The sequence below is a fragment of the Apis dorsata genome, unplaced genomic scaffold (genome assembly GCF_000469605.1).
Source record: "Apis dorsata unplaced genomic scaffold, Apis dorsata 1.3 scaffold_52, whole genome shotgun sequence".
NCBI lineage: Eukaryota > Metazoa > Arthropoda > Insecta > Hymenoptera > Apidae > Apis > Apis dorsata.
Window position 1 is genome coordinate 891,143 of NW_006263353.1, and position 18,737 is coordinate 909,879.

Below are 18,737 nucleotides of genomic sequence, written 5' to 3' on the forward strand. Positions count from 1 at the left end.
TTTATTATATTTAATATTATATAAATATCTTCATATAATGAAATATTATAATTATTTATAATAATACAAATTTATAATAAGATAATTAAATTAATCTCCAATTCATAACTTAAAGTATAAATATTATTTTTATATAATTTATTTAATTACAATTTTAGATTAAATAAAATTCTTTTTTTAGCGGTGATTGGTGGCGCAGTAGTTGGCCTGCTTTGCGCAATATTAGTGGTGATGTTCATCGTATATAGGATGCGCAAAAAGGACGAGGGTTCATATGCTTTGGATGAGCCAAGAAGATCACCAGCGGCGCAGGCATTCCCTAAACCAGGCGCGCCGCATCATAATCGAGAATTCTACGCTTGAGGCGACAAAGCTTATCTAGCTTTGGCACCGCCCATTTTTATCCCACGATACCATGCCGAGAAAGACGATGTCCTTCGACCGAATTAAGCGCCACCGCCGATGATACGACACATCCGGAATCTCCTACGAGGGTCTTACGAAACACCTCGTTCATTGACCGCAGCGAGATTTTCTTCACATCGGGGAAAAGCGTCATAATAATCTCTTTCTGAATTTTCGATCAGGGAATATTTCCAATTCTTAAATTTCCATTCATCTGAACGCGTCTTAATCCCTCCAATTTATTTGCTTTAATAATGTTCGCTTTTATATCGTATAATAATTATTGTTTTTAAATTGATCACATCCTGAGGTGGAACCTCCCTTAAATATATAGCACTCTATTTTTCTACTCGTATATCGTTGCGAGTAGTATTCTGAGTTAAGCATCGGTCCACCTCCGAGAGTAGAATATTGATTTTTCTCTCGGTTTTAAATTAATTTATTTTATATCTTCGTACTAATTCATTATTCAATTCTCGGATACTTATATTTTTTTTTCCATAACTATCATGGGCTGATCGAACAAGAAAGAGAGCGATGGCTGATGATCGTCCCATTGTAACTATTCGTCGGCAAGGTTGCGCCAATTCCATATGCATTTACACAATGTGTATTTCGAAGCGTATACGTATCCAAGCATACGTACATGCCTCCCTGTACAGGACTGAGAGTGTGAAAATTCGTGGGCGATAAACGCTGTTGGTATGTCGTTAATCATTCTGGTCCGGTGGAAGGAGGGAAAGAAAGAAGGATCGTTCTGCCACCATGATTTCTCTTCGACGCCAATCCTGTGAACTATAGTTTATCAACGTTTCCTCTGCTGTCTTTTCTTTTTTCTATGTTTTTCATCTACTTTTACTTTGTTTTGTATTTAAGGATCGCTTTTCAGATTTACAAAGATGTTTTTTAACAATATGACTGCACAGGGTCTTTAGTCTACTGGCGCTTTTCTCTTTTTTAAGTCCAGTTTTATAGAATATTCATTACAATTAATAGAAAAAAAATAAATTATCTCAAGAAATTGTCTTTTTTAAGATTTGTTTTTCTTTTAGGAAATTTATAACTTATTTTAATTATTAGATTAGAATTAAATGAATACAATTATAATACATTAGAAACATTAAAAATTAAAAAATAATATATTTGCTTGATGATTAGAAAACAATGACTATGGGAAAATGATAGATAAAGATATTAAAAGTAATTTAAGATTTTTATTTCTCTTTTATTAATAATTTTATAAGTTATTAATGTAGATATGACTTAAGATAATTATAATTAAATATATAATCCAATAAATGAAATGAATGATTACAACGCGTTTGCATATTGGTAAAGGCAAATAGCGCATTATTAATGATTAATTAAAAAATGTTTAGGAAAAATTTTAAAAATATAAAAATCGATTAATTTAAATTAAATATGTATTTGAATATTCATATCTGAAATTGTATTAATTATAAAGTTTATCTAATCTTACATATCGTATTTTAAATCGCATTAATCATAAAATTTATCTCCTAATCTTACATATTTAATCATATTAAATTGATTTGTTTTTTTTTAATTTTCTATTTTAAATGTATATTTGATTGAATGATAAATGGCACAAATAATCGCGATGTTCCTCTAATAAAATATTCTTTTATATTAAAAAATTATTTATTTAACGAGATGAAACTTATATCTTTCATCAATAATTAAATTTAATATTTCATAGTTTTATATCTAATTTTAATTTGCATATTTTCTAATCTTAATTTTTGAGATTTTTCTTTATTTATTTAATCGAATTTGTAGATTATTTAAATTAATTCTTATTGATTCACTTCCACGAATTCTTCAAAAACAATTGCGTTTGCAATAAGCGAACTGTTCTCATTAAACATGGTCGAATCAATTGCCATTTATATAATAAAAATCTCAGTGTGCCATTTTAAATATCTTAAGCGACGTTTTCTGCAACCGATGATTTGATCTTCATCAAAATAAAATAAACGACATTTGTTGCAAGAAGAGATTCGCCATTTTATTTAAAAAAAAAACAGAGCATAACGTATCCTCGTTGTTTCCTTCTTCCACCGTAAGAAAGCTAAGAAACATTTTGTATCTTAAAGAGAAAAGCTGATCGAGAGAAATTCTATTTGCCATGGATAAAACAATATCCTGCGTATACGCAAGGACATTACTCCTTCCGATCTTAAAAGAAACATATGTGCGTATATAAATTTATATACAGACGACTTTCATCTCTGACTATAAGAGATATGCGTATGCCATATTAAAAAATTAATGAAAAAGAAGATAATATAAAAAATGCATACACACACATTCAAGTGTATATCTATTTGTTCTAAGATTTTAATCCGCGGTATTTATCTTACGGTCGATCAGTATCGCGCGAAGTACGTTGTAATAATTTATTAACTTTTTCACGTAGGACCAAGCGATTCCCTTTTCTTCTATTTTCTCTTCTATCTATCCTATATCCTTTCTTTTAATCTTCAGGTGATCCTGTGGATCGTTTTCCTTTCCTCAATTATTTGAGATATTTTCGGCGTCTCGTTCGCCTCTTTCCAGGTAGAACGTAATTAATATTTTAATTGTCAAATTATAACAATAATTATCAAATTATCAATTATTTGGGAAAAGTATATTTGATTATGCTACTGATCGAGTATAATGAATCAATATCATTTTAATGTTTAAATTGTTATTATTATTATTATTATTATTATATTGTTCATTTTTCTATGGAAAACAATTTTCGTTTTGATTTTAGTAAATATGAACAGACTATGTCAAATTTATTATTATTATTATTATTATTATTATTGAAACAACAAACATGAATTCAATTTTTAATCCCGCCATGAATATATTATTCTATCATGAATATATCATTCGCCATGAATATATCATTTTATTATTCCCTCAATTTCAATACGATCCGTAATATATAGTACTGTCTTTTAATGTTTTTTTAGATCACAATATTATTTAATGTTACTGAAGAATAAATGTGAATATTGAATAATTTGCATTTCATAAATAATCTTATATATATGATGTTATACTTTTTATAATATCTTATATATAACATTATATCATTATTATATTTTGTGCAATAATAATATGAATTTTATGTATACGAATTGTTGCATTTATTATCGCCTGAATCGACCAATATATATAATAAAGCAACATTTAAAATATAAACAGATTTAATACAAACTATTATTGTTTATAATAAAAACAATGGACGGATAAATTTCTATTTTCTCGTGTAAATAAATAAAATTATTAGGATCCTATTTTTTAATGTACAATTTTATTTAAACAATAAGATCATCATAAATCTGTGTTCTACCTGTGTAGGAGGAACACGAGCGCCATTTTTATAAAGTCCGATGTATCGGGGTAAACTAAAATATATCATGTCGATACTGCCATGTATTTAAATATATAAGAAACACCAATTGCCTAGAAGAACTGTCATAATATTCTTTTTTCGCTTGATTTAAATGCTTTTTTATTAACGCTATTAATACTTTTTCCCCTGTTTTTTAAAATAATCAACATAATTTATCTTTATTTTATTTTACTTAAACGATCATTAAACGTTACGGGCAAAGCGTTTAAATTTAATCGATGTATCACAATCGATGTTGCATAAGACAATTTTCTTTTAATTATATTAACTTGTAAAAAAACATATAAATGAACATTATACATATTTGTTGTAATTTAAGAAAACTGCTTATGGCAATATCGGTTTAAATATTTTCAGGTATCGCGTCGTTTTTTCTAAAACAAGATAAATAACATTTCTATCAATCAGTGCATTTTAATAATGGCACTTGTTGTTTCTAAATCGATCTTATCGATTTGTAAAATGGCTGGAAGCTTTATTTATAACAAAGTATCTAGACGCGTCTCTATGATACTATAAGAAATAGTAAAAATAAGTGTATTGATAGAATTGACTTGGAAGAAGAACTATTTAAATAAGCAATTATTTGATGTACAGATTATGTGAGAAGCAAAAAATCACAAATAAATATTGATATCTAAGTAAAAAAGATCAAATTGTCTAAAAAGTTACGATACATAATGTGTCGAAAAAATTATTGTGTTTAGGATAAGTTACTTGCAATAAATAGAATGGAAATTAATTCTCTCTTCTATTTCTCCTAAGATTAATAGAATATTACACAGTACCTAAAATTAATAGTGTAGATTCTATTCTACACTCTAGAATACATACATACATTTTATGCTTTGCCTTTAACTCGAAAATCGTTGGAAAGGAAATTTATTCTTGTTATATCAATATAGATATCATACTCCGATTCAAGCTAAATAAAAAATACTGTCATGATGTATTTTTCATCTTGAATCGGTTTTATATATTTTTAAATTCTCCGTTTTTCACTTTTCCATAAAATCCTTTCTTCCCTTATATCATCTTTCTTCTTTCTTGAACTTTCCTTTATGAAAATTTCTTCTTCTTTCCTTGCACTAATAAAAGAAAAAAGAAATCTGGAAATCGAATCATAATCTTTATTATAATAATAATCGTATGCAATATAGACAAAAGATTGTTTCTTAGATAGTAATTAATTTTTCGGGTGGTAATGCGGAGAAATATAAAATTTTTTTTATGAATAAAAATTTAAATAATTTCTTTCACGAACTAATATTTTTTAATTAAATATAATTTATTTAAATAAAAATAATATATTAAAAATTTGTTATAATTGCTTGATCATTTACTAATATGCACGAAAAAATAATTTAAAAAAAAATATTGTTCGTGAATAGAAAGAAAATTTGTTACAGAAACTTGCATTTAAGACAAAAATACTAGACAACAAAGGTAAAGAAAGTAAAAAATATGCGTTGCATTTTCACGTGGCTCATTTAATACTCGAAATGCGCTGTTCTATGCGACAAGAAACAAATACTAATTGTAATAAAATCTTATTTTATAAGAGGATGTATTCCTTAAAAATGCTATAGTAGTGAGAAATTTGTCTAATATTAGACATAAACCCATAGGCCAAGTGGACAAATAATTTTAAAATTATGAATATAATTAATAATGATAACAATATAATTAACAATATTATTTTTTAAGAATAAGTATTGTGTATCCTCCGCTCCTCCCCTTTTGGATTGCCCTCAAAATTCTACATCATACGTATTATATATGTGTACATATATGTATATATGTATGTGTACTATATATTATATATTCATGGTCAATGCATATATATATATGTACAAATATATACACATATATGTATTTGTATAAAAAAGATATCGCCTATTAATGAAAAAACTAAATTATGATTTTTTTTACACTGATTTATATTTTTGGTCTGTATTAATATAACGATTCCAAAGTTCCTAAAATTTATAATAAACGTCCAATGAGCGAATCAATACAAATAATCAAAATATTCGAGTATAAATTAATTGAATTATTATTAATTATGTAACAAACGTGCTATATAGTATCAAATTTGTGTCAGATTAAATTATTCAAAATATGTTTTGTAATATTTATTGCGTTACGTGATATATTGATTTTATATTTGAATTCTATGTAAATGAATCATCGTATACATTTGAGTATATTGACTCGACTTATTGGACATATTATAATATATGAATTAATTGAAAATTAATATCATAATACCAAAGCGATATCATTGAATCTTACAAATTCCATCTTAATTTTGAACAATATTATTTCTATTGCGGGCGTTTATGTTAATGACACGTTATTAACAGAAATTAACAATAATTGCACTATGTTAATATAATGAACAATATTGTATGTCATCGCTCCTATTCTGTAAATAAACACTTTGCCGTATGAAAAAATCTAATTTTAAAATATAATTTTTTTTAAGCATTTACAGGTCCAAAAAGTAGGCAATTTATATTTCAATATAATTTTATTAATTGTAAAAATTGTATAGAAAATATCATTCTTTTTATAACATATCTAAAACATTTTATTGAATAATCTATACATTCCTAAATAATCTTACATTCCTAAAAAATTTTTTGTAAAAATAATCTCTATGAAATATTATTGACAATTATTATAAAGATATTTGTAAAAAATATTTTTTTTTAAACATTAAATATTCAACAAAAATTAAATGTTTATAAAATTATCTTCAACATTGCATATATATTATAATTATAATATGTTAAAAATCAATATTAACATAATTACAGCGATTATTTTTTTTTCTGTTTTATAATATATAAGAATATTTTTCAATAGAAAAAAATCTTGTACATATTATGATAATTAGCTATTTAATAGAAGCTAATTATAAAAGATTTGAAGAAGTTTAATTTTTGATATATAAAATATAAAAAAAAATATATAAATTTCATATATAAAATATAAAATAATAATTATAATTCGCTTAAATTATTTTTTAAATTAAAATATAAAAAAAAAACATTTTACAAATTGCTTTTAAGAAATGGTTTCAAATATTTTTCAAAAGATTCGTTCACGCTTTCATGATTTAGAGGACTTTTCATGGCTTCAGCGTACAATCGTTCATAAACATTACCATCATAAGCGCCTAAAGCTGAATTAAGAATTTCATCACAGATATCAAAACCATCAACAATACCCACAGCATTTGGACGGATTGTCATCAATAATTCTTCTAAACGTGATTGAAGTATCTGGACATCATTTTGCTTCATAGAACAAAACTAAAAAAAAGATAATGAAGAACTTTAAATTCAAACTTGTTTTTATTAGTAATAGTTAATTAATTTTATTGTACAAAAAAAATTAAATTACTTGAAGAAAATCGCCACGTTTTTGTAATACCCAATATATGACATATAATTCACAAAGTTGAAATAATACTTGTTTTAATTGATCACTAATCGAACTTATTTCTTTAACACCTTCAACGAATGTTTTTACAATGAAAGCTCGACAGTGTGCCTCTGCACAATAAGCTAATTCGATACTAGTTTGATTCCAGGCATCTTCCGCAGAAATGCCATTATGTATTCTACGATCCATATTTTCCGTTGCTATACGTATAATTCTATAAAAAAATAAAAATCTTATAAAAAAATCGAAGAATATTTATATTTATATATTAAATATTTCATATATTTGAAGAAATTATACCCTGCTGCTACCATATGATATGCTTCAGCAATATAATCCAAATTATTGCTCCAAGGGCGTTGTTGTATTTTTTTTGCTGCATTTGAAAGATATTGTACAGTAACTGGTAATTTTTGACCATTAACAGCTTGTTTCCATACTTTTACTAAATATCTAGCTGTTTGTAAAAGTAAGACCGTATTTTCTCCTTCATAGGTACAGATAGCTGTCACTAAACCATAAGTTGCTGGAAGATTACTAGCATCCATATATCCATGTCCACCACAAGATAATCGAACTTGTTCTACTCCAGCTGCTGCATCTGCAGATGCAACTGCTTTTAAGCAACATGACAAAGCATGTAACTACAAAAAAAATTAATAAAGTAAAAAAGAAAAATTCTTCAGTAAAAAACATATAAAATTAGTACCTCTGGTAACCTATCCAATTCTCCATGATCCATTTCAACATTGATAACATTGTACATGTCCCATATCCAATTAGCAGTTATTTTAAATGCAAAACATGTAGCAAGATGAGGAAAAATTTTGTATTGTTGGGTTACATAATCAAGGATTTGTACCTCAGGTTTTCTGAAAATAAAAAAAAAGAAAAAAGAATATAAATATAAATTTTTAAATTTCCTTGTTAATAAAATATATTAATATTAAAATATATAAATATAAAAATAATATAAAATTAATATTGTCAATAAAAATAATTTACCAATAAAATTTTTTCTTGCATTCATTTAAAAATAGTAAAATTCATTTAGAATAATATTATTTTCTTTGAAAAGCATAATATGAAAATATTTTAGATACGAATATATAATTATTTTTTGACTTACTCCGAATTTATTTGACCCTGACGTCTCACTGCACTATATCGAACCGAAATAGTAACAGCTTTTGATAAATAAGTTACGATATCATATACTAACACTACTCGAACGAATACCATTGTACCATATGTTAATTTATCATTCAATGCTTTTACATATGTTCCATCTTCTAAAACCTATAATAAAAAAATGGAATATTATAATTTCCAATGATAATTCCAGTTTATGCACAGTTCTATTTTCATAGATATAAATATATTACCTTAATGTTCACACTGCCACCGGAAAAATGATTTAGCAAAAAAGAAAATAAGATACAAAAATAAGAAAAATTATTGTTATTCTTCTAAGATTATATTATAATGATAAATTTCAGTTTTAATGAAAAAAGAAATAGAACTGTTTTCTTTTTTATAAAATTTTTATAAAATAAAATAAAAATAAATATATTTTCTTTTTTTTCTTTACCTTAGAATTCTTCATCAACATATTCTCTCGTGGTATTCTGAAATTTTTGAATCCAAGAAAACCATTATTAGTACCATTCATTCCCAATTTTGTACCAATTTCTCCAATTTTAATACCTAAAAATTAATTATAAATTAATTTTAATTTATATAAATAATGATTTAAAAAGAAATATTTATATAAATTAATTTTAATAAATAAAATAATATTTATTAGATTTTTTCTAAAATATAAATTAAATAATTTTTATATTTAAAGTTTTTACATACCTGGTAAAGGTTGATGTGTATTCACATCTCTTAATTGTACAATGAAGGGATGAATACCTTTACATTCCCCTTGTGTGTATAATTGTGCAACAACTATTGCATGATTTGCAGTATGTCCCACTAGAAATTAAATTTATAAGTAAATTTTCAATATATATATATTTTATTATTTATAAAATTATACTCACATCCTCCTGGCCACCATTTATAAGACGTCAAAGTAGGACTATTCAAAATGAATTCTTTTGTTTTGGAATCGTATATCGCTGTAGTTTCTAAACCTCTGATAAATGTTCCATGACCTAATTCAGTCTAAAACAAAAAAAAAAGATTAAATTTATTGTGCCATAAATTTCATCTTTTAATAATTCTTGTATCTTACTTGAGCATATGTTCCTATAACATCACCATTCCAAGATCTAGTTATCCAATATTCTTGTTGTTTTATAGTTCCTTGTCCCATAATAGATGGTAAAAACATGGCATAATGCAATACTAATGGATTTCCATCTTTTAATATTGCAGATCCAAGTTTAGCTCCAAAAATATGACTGAAAAATGTAAAAATATTATTTTGCTATATATATTTGGTATAAATTTATTTACTACTTTACTACTTTAAAATTTATAGAAATATTAAAAAAATAAATAATATTTTGTATTGCAGATATAATCTCTATTACAAGTTTAACATTCATATTTGATTACACTATTTACCATTATCATAACCATCATTATTATCACAATCATTAAATAATTATTTTTTTTTTTTAATTATTTTGTTTTGTTTTTGTTTCTGTTATTTTGCAGCATATGCTAATTCATTCATTTATATCATATATAATGTGAATAATAATAAAATATCACTTAATATAAATACAAATAATTCTTGCATTAATAAAAAACTTACGTGAAATCATCCATACCCGCTTTTCCTGTTTCTTGCAATTTTCTAAGTTTGTATAAAACCCTACATACTTTTCGTACAGCATCTTCATATATCTCTTTATGACTTTTATATTTTACTGGTATATTATTTTGTAATTCTGGATCACTTAAAAAATACTTTTCTAAAAATTAAAATTAACATTAAAATTGATTATTTTGTTAAAAAAATATATATAAATTTTATATAAAAATAAAATAAAAATTATATGAAATTTATTTACTTTATTTATTATATTGTTATATGTCATGTTTATTTATAAATATTTATTAAAAATTATTATAAAAATTATTCTTTAAAAAAAATACTCATATCCTTTAAAATGGAATTTAATAATGAAATAACTTTTTTAAAATTAAAAAACGACTTGAATTTTTTTATTAAAAGAATTAATTTAATAAATAATGTGTAAAAATTTTTTTTAAATTGTTATTGTCAGAATCTCAAGTAAAAAAGAAAAAAATTTCAATTTTTAACTTTTTTGCTCGAGTCTATAATTTTAAACATGTAAATCTAATTAAATTATGTACATGCATAATTTTTCATTGAAATTAATCAACATATACAAAAAGTACATCGAAAAATTTGAAGATTTATTACAATTATTGATTAAAAATCATGAAAAACTACAAATTTGAATATCTTACAATTTATATCAATAATAAACTTTCTAATCTTTTCTTTTAACATCTCAAAAAGTTCAAGTTGTTTTCTGCAATTTAAAAAAAATTATTCCGATTTTAAAAATACATTTAAATACGTGAATATATTTTTTCTTTCTGCTTTATATCATTTTAAATCATTACTTTCTCTTCAAATATAATTAATGAACTAAAAAATTCATAAATATTGAAAAAAAAAAGTAGTAAATAAAAATTAATTTATAAATATATTTATAATTTATTTACAACTATTTATTACAATATTTATATTTGCTTTTATATTTTTTTATGTAAATATGTCTTATAATAATATTCTGTTACAATGAATATTGAAAAAAACAGCTGTCATCACTTATATCATTTGCATATATTACTATATTTTATTATTAATAAATATTAAAAAAGACAAATATAATATTCATTATTTAATATTCCATTTTATAACCTTAATGTTGAAAGTTTAATTGAATTTTTTATAATATAACACCTATAAATCTAAAGAGTAAATAAAATGCATATCCAAAAGAAATATTAATTTACCAGACATAATATTAAATATAAGTAAGAAATAATGAAAAAAAAAAGAAAAAAAACGTCAATTAATTTATAAAAAATTAATAAATAACGCTATATTTATAATTTATAATTTATAACTACATGATAATAATGTATATATATATATATAACATAATATTTTATTAATCATATTTATATATAAATTAAATTTTTATAATAATTTTATTTTATAAAATATAAAATTGATTTTATATGCAAATAACAAATATATAGAAAAAAAAACGTAAAAAACGTAAAAAATGTAAAAAAACGTTATATTTTTATTTTTATAAAGAATCGATAATTTATTATAAATTTATATATATTATATAATTATATATTATAAATTTACATTATATTATTAAAATATATTAAAACAAAAATTTAAAAATCGATATAAAATTTATCATAATGTATCTGATATAATTATATCAGAAATTAAATTTTAACTTAAAAATCTTTATCTCGAATATTAAAATATTATCGTTACAATAAAATCTAATCGTGTAGAGATTGCAGAAATTAAACACAGGAATAAAAGATTTCTAGTTCCATCTAATCCCCCGCCCCTACCTAATAGAGACCTATCTGCATAAGAATAAATTTTTATATCTGCAAGAGAAGAACATAAAATCGCAATATAAATTAAATTTTTGCATAGATGTTTTCAAATTACAATCTTTTTCTTAAATATATTATTTTTTTTTAAATATTTTATTAATAAATTATATTATACGAACAAAATTCTTTATTATATCAATCGTTAAAATGATTCGAAATTATTGAATGCGTAGTTAAAAAATTTAAAAGTTTAAGTAACTTTTTTTATAGTGAATAAGTAAAAGAGTTTTTTCTTCATCTTTATCTTAAAGATATTTTAAAGATATCGATGACAATTCTGAAAAAAGTATTTTATTTTATTAACTATTCTATGTTATTCTATGTTTTTTATCATTTCAATTCATTTTATTTTAATGCTCTTTTTTAAGCGATTTTTACATCAATTTTTTTGTAAATGTAACTGATTCAGTTAAATAATAAGAATATTTGAAACAGTATAATTATATCGTATAATTATATCATATAAATTATTTCGCATTACTAGTAAAAAAATAATTTAGCATAGTAAAATAATGAATTCTCAATATATATTAATATAATATTATTATATTAATATATAATAAATTATATATAATATTAATATATAAATTATATATTATATTAATATAATTCATTGAGAATTAGATAAAAAAAATTGATATAGATATATATCAATTGCAAATAATTATATAAATATACGATTATATAATTTCGTAAATTTACTAATGCATTTTATAATCATAACTTGTAACTATAATATAACGAATATTGATAAATAATGCAAAATTATTACAATACAAATTTTTTATTCTTTAATTTTTTATTTATTTATTATTTATTAATTTTTTCTATTTTTCATTTTCACGGAATTTATTTGTAGAAATTCATTTATGAAGATTTAAAGAATATTTTATGCAAAGGCATTAAATAAAAAAATATTAAATAAATGCGAATCGAATGAATTTACTATTATTTTTAACTTATTATTTTTTCACAATATAATCAATATTGTTTTTCAAATATAGAATCTAAAATAATTTTCAAGAGTTTTAAGAATTGAAATAAGTAATTTAAAAAATTCTTTTTACATATGTTCATATGAATTTGAATATTTCTTTTATATAGTACTTTTTTACACAATTTTTTAACATTTGCAAAATTTTGTTTACATTTCTTTTTTATAACTATAACTATATATATATTTCAAACCAAAAAACTAACAATGAATAAAATGGATTTCTTAAAAAAATTAAATTATTAATTTTTCTTTTATATGAATTTTAATGGAATATTTTCTTAACAATTAATCATTAATTCAAGTTAATCATTATCGATTAATTAAAAAATGTTTTGAGTTTTAGAGCGATATATAAGATATTCAAAACATCCTTTGAAAAGTAAATTCTAGAAATCAATATAAATATAAAAGTTAATGTACAAAAATATTAATTGAGACTTATATATTATATTATAAGCAATTAACTTTGCATTATAACTTCATTATATATACCTCATTATAATCTTATTATATATCATTATTATATCTATTTATCTTACATTATAAATCCAATATTTTAAAGATATTCCAAAAATATATTAATATTCTGAATATAATTTTTAATTTGTTTCATTTCGAAACATAACTTTTCCTATAGAAGTACTTTTCGCATTCGATCAGCGACTAAAATGTTGTTCAAGAGAAAAACATATTTGATTTCATAATAAAGATTTCATAATAAGGATTTCATAATAATATATATGAGATTATATAGCAATAAAACTTTATAGAAAACTTTATAAAAAAAAAAAAAATAAAAATTTGAAAGTTATTATATCTTTGAGAATAAATTAGATAATTATAATTAATGGTTAATTAATAAGATAAGATTTATTATTCAAGAACGAATAAAAATTAAAAAAGAAAAAAATTTAATCAAAATCATAATATGCGATTTTTTCGGTATCAATAAATATGTCTTTAAAAAGAACTACAAAAAATTGTATATTTAATAATTATTTTGATAATTTCAAAATATATAATTACAAAATATAAAGTATAAGATATAATTATCTAGAAAAGATATTTTGATAATTTTTAAATATATTTTAGAAATCAATATTCTAATTAATTTTTCCCTATGTATGTAATCGCCGCTTGATCTTTCTTTATAGATATTTAAAAAAGATTATTATCATATTTTTCAAGCAAAATTTCGTATATGTATACTGCATTTATTTATATTAATGTAATAATTATTTATATTAAATATAGTTTATTAAATATATTATTAAATATATTTTATTAAATATATTACAAGCAGCAATACCTTTGCAATGAAATTGAATACGAATGTTTAAATAAAGTGATGACTTAGGAATTCAAAAAATTCAAAGAGAAAAAATAAATACCGGTATATGTTGAAACAACTAACGATGTCAAATTCCATTTAGCATGTTCATTCCGAGATTCTAGAAATTCTTCTTTTCAAGAATTAATGGAAATATATACAGTCCAAGAGATTTTTATAAAAAAAAAATATTTTATGAAAAAATATTAATGCATTTTATAAAATTTTATTTTTTTAAATAAATTATTAATAAACGCACACTATAATGTTCTTATTATGAAATGACTTGTGCTATTAAATATGGAGTTTTTTGTTGATAGGATTATTCGTTAATCAATAAGAAATTTCGAGATCAATAAAAAATTTCTATAAATATATATTCTATATTCTAGAAACAATTATATTTATTTAATTTTATCTTAATAAATATATGCAAAACATCGAAGAAAATCAATGTTAAATATTATCGAAATATTATATTTTTCAAAAATAAACAAAATTTTTAGCAACATTTTTAATATTTTTTAATTTTTTCTGTTGAAAATCGCGACATACATATTGCGATAAACTTATTATTCGATAAAAATTAATGGATTTATTACATGCAAAATTAGGTGAAAATTATAGTAAAAATTACTTTAAAAATGACAATATAATTATTTATATTATTTAACATAATATTTAACATAATCATTCTCGAATATTTAAGGAAATTGCATTTGGAAATAAAAATATAAATAAGTGATAAAAATATAAAGTGATTAAAATTTTGGATTAATAACATTTAACAAATGTTATAATAAAATAAAAAAATGGATGAAAAAAGTATTAAAATTATTTATGTACTTAACATAAACATGTTCAATTACAATTTATAATAATATAATAATATATATTTATATTAATATATTATAATATTTATAATATAATCTAGTAAAAAAATAACAAAAATTTGAAATATTTTTTAATAAAAAAATTTAATTTCAATGTTTCAAAAAAAACTAATTTGTAAAATTTTGATAAGAATGAATTTTGAAAAATATAGACTTGTTACACAATTATTTAATTCTATTTATTAAAAAATATCATAATAAAAAATTTTTTTTAATAAGATAATATAACGGTGCATTAAATAAAAAAATTTTATCATTTATTAAATGGCTTAAATTTAATAAAAAAGAATTTTATTAAAAGCCATGTATAAAAATGAGATATAGTACAATAACATAAAAAATTAGAATAAATAATTAGAACGGAATTCTACTATAAAACTTTAAAATTACCTACTATAAAATTACAAAAATTAATTTGCAATATGGAGAAACGAATAATCCAAGTGATTAAGCATAATAATAATAATATAGTTAGTTATTATAAGTTATAAAGTTATTAATATTTTTTTTAATAATTTAACATATTATTTTTATACAAATTTCACTATTTTTTTAAATTATTCTATAACTGATAACAAGTATATATAATGATTCTATTATTTTGTGCATTTTTTTCTTTTTCAAATTTCATAATTATTTATTATATACATTGTTTAATTATATAATTTTTTTAAATATTCTTATTTTAATATTCTTATAAAATTAAAAATAAAATATAAAATTATATATCTTGTAAGCAAAAAATACTTATAAATATATGAAATGCATGTAATAGCATTACAATTAAAATAACACGTAAGTAAACTAATTAAAAATGTATTTCTTCATGAATTGTAATAGATTTGAAATATCTCAACCCCAATGTCAAGCTTGAGTACAATTGTTATGATTGTTAATTCGATCTGAATTGATTTATATTGGAACAAAAATAATTCACTAAAATAATTACTGCTATTAGTGAGCATCTATCAATCTTTTCAAAAAATCTTATCAATAATTTTTTCAAGATATTATTTAATCTTTTTCAAATTTACAAAATGCGAAAAATAATAATAAAATATAAAATAATAATGATAGATATCAAATATAATGCTAATATTGCTATTATTTTAACATCGATCATTAATTAATTCAAGAATTGTTTTATATTTTCGTCCATTTTGAATTTCATTTCAAATCCATTATAATCCATAAATAGCTTTTTGATTGGTTCATTTGTTATACATTTTAAGCTGCCTACTATGGTATGTTTATTAAAACAATAGATAAGTACAATCATACGTTTATGCAGCTGCGAACGTATATATATAAAAGAATATGTATAAATTCTATTTATTAATAGCAATATTTTTTTGCAAATATTTCGAAAACTTAAATAGTGTTACATGCAAAAATAAAAATATGCATAAAAAATAAAATATTCAAATTTTTGTTCTAAAAATTATTTAAAAATCATTATGAAAATTGGCGAAAAAAATTTTTTTTTTAGATCTTTTTTTATAAATTAAAAAAAAGATACTTTAATTATATTTCTGTATAACTTTGTCTGATATGTTTTTTAATATAATCAATTTAATTATAATTTAGAAAATAATCGAAAAAACTAATTTTATAAGCATTTATTTAATTAATTATTTTAATATTTAAAAACTCGAAAATACATTTTCTTCTTTGTTTTAAATTATTTTTTTATCAATTAGAATTATTCTAGAAATGTCACGAAAAAAATTCAAAAATCGAAAATAAGAGACATTCTATATAAAATATATATATATAAAATAAATACTAATATACATATAAAAATTATATATGACAGAGAAAATACATATTTAAAATACTGTTGCTAATTTATAATATCAATATTAAGATATTTAAAAAAGTTTTTACGTAAAAATATTATTTGAAATTATTAAAATATTGTCAGAAATTTGCAGTTTTTACATTTTTGGAATTTTTTTTATAATTTGGAATTGTAATTTACTTTATAAAAAATTTAAATCTATAGATTTGATTTTTAATTTTGTTGAAAAAAAGAAATAATAGGAGAAATATTGTATTTTTATTTTTATTAATTTCTTATTTATTTATATTAAGTTATTTAAATTATCTTATATTAAATAAAATTGAATGCTAACTTATTGAATTTAAAATTTTTATATAAACAATTTTATTGCTGAATCAATTCAAATCAAAGATATTTTATAATTTAATTTATGTTTTTTTTCTTTCATATCTTTTTTATCTTCAACTAACAAAAAAATATAGTTTGTTATAATTATATAAATTTTTTGCATTCATAAATATTTATGTTTTATTATAAAAATTATATGCTTTTTATTATTATAAATGTAATATTATTATAAAATTTTATGCTTTACAATATATATATATATATGCTTATACAAATTTTTTATTTAGACACAAAGTATAAGAATTATTTATATTAAAAAATCAAAGATAAAAACATTGAATATAATGATTTTCCTAGTAATCCTAGTAATTTAATTCGCATATTTTCTGCAAGTCATTAAATAAATTAGATATTAAAACTTTATATTTACATAATTCCATTCAATCCGAAAAAGTTAATAAAAAGAAAAATATATGAAAATAAAAATACAGCTTACACCAGAGTAAAAATTAATTAGAAAGTATAGAAAGTAGAATACAAAGAAAAAAAAATAGTTACGAGAAAGCGATAGACGAGAAAGGTAATAGTTAATTATTAGCAATATATTATCGATGGAAAGATTCAGATAAAAATGGATAAAGATTTATAATACATAATTTCATTTATGTTATTGTTTTATTTAACTGTAACTTTATAATATTAAAATATTAACTGTAACTTTATAATATTAAAATATTAATTTCATAATTTTATATTTCTGCAAAATCATCTAATATAATTATATAGTTAATATTATTTAAAATAATTTATATTATTATAAATTAATTATTATTAATAATAATGAAATCTAATACCGATTGCATATCAATTTTAAAATTGAACTAAAACATTCTAAAATTAAAAAACAAATATCAAATAAAGATATATGTAATAAAAAATATATACAATAATATCTCAAAATCACTTAAGATATATTCGTAGAAAATAAAACATTAAATAAAATAATATTAAATCATTTTAATACATAATATAAATAAGAATAAAAAAATATTCAATTATAAAAAAAAATTTCACTTTAATTTTTACTTTTATTTTAATTTATAAAATATATATGTATATATACATATAAAAAAAAAAAAAATTTATTTTTATATTATCGAAGGATTGTGAGTCCTATTGTGGATTTTTTGAAATATTTAATTTTTTGTTATGAAATCATCATTTTTCGATAACATATCAAAACCGCATATTAAATTAAAAAATATTTACTTTTTTTAAAATTTGGAAAAAACCGTGTTATATTAAATCAGCCATTAATTGGAATAAATTTTACTATTTATGTAATAAATGTAGATTTTCATTTAAAAATCTATATATAATATATATAATATATAAATTTATATATATATATATAGTTTTATATAAATTATGTATGATAATATTTTACTAAA

General features: G+C 20.7%; 2 protein-coding genes across 3 annotated transcripts in view; one reads left to right on the forward strand and one right to left on the reverse strand.

The window, feature by feature from the left end:
* LOC102678661 (syndecan) overlaps positions 1-1,425 on the forward strand; it is a 181,773-nt gene extending 180,348 nt beyond the window's left edge. For both annotated transcript variants that reach the window (XM_006609073.1, XM_006609074.2), the window contains exon 5: positions 182-1,425. In XM_006609073.1, the coding sequence (XP_006609136.1) occupies positions 182-363 (182 nt within the window). In that variant the 3' untranslated portion in view covers positions 364-1,425. The remainder of the gene's footprint in view (positions 1-181) is intronic.
* A 5,447-nt stretch (positions 1,426-6,872) lies between these two features.
* LOC102678379 (probable peroxisomal acyl-coenzyme A oxidase 1) overlaps positions 6,873-18,737 on the reverse strand; it is a 13,094-nt gene continuing 1,229 nt past the window's right edge. Inside the window, exons 3-12 of the mRNA XM_006609072.2 lie at positions 10,062-10,221; positions 9,534-9,702; positions 9,340-9,463; positions 9,152-9,271; positions 8,883-8,998; positions 8,421-8,590; positions 8,001-8,163; positions 7,592-7,935; positions 7,250-7,505; positions 6,873-7,158 (exon numbers count right to left, since the gene is read on the reverse strand). Coding sequence (XP_006609135.1) covers positions 6,898-7,158; positions 7,250-7,505; positions 7,592-7,935; positions 8,001-8,163; positions 8,421-8,590; positions 8,883-8,998; positions 9,152-9,271; positions 9,340-9,463; positions 9,534-9,702; positions 10,062-10,221 — 1,883 coding nt within the window. The 3' untranslated portion in view covers positions 6,873-6,897. The remainder of the gene's footprint in view (positions 7,159-7,249; positions 7,506-7,591; positions 7,936-8,000; positions 8,164-8,420; positions 8,591-8,882; positions 8,999-9,151; positions 9,272-9,339; positions 9,464-9,533; positions 9,703-10,061; positions 10,222-18,737) is intronic.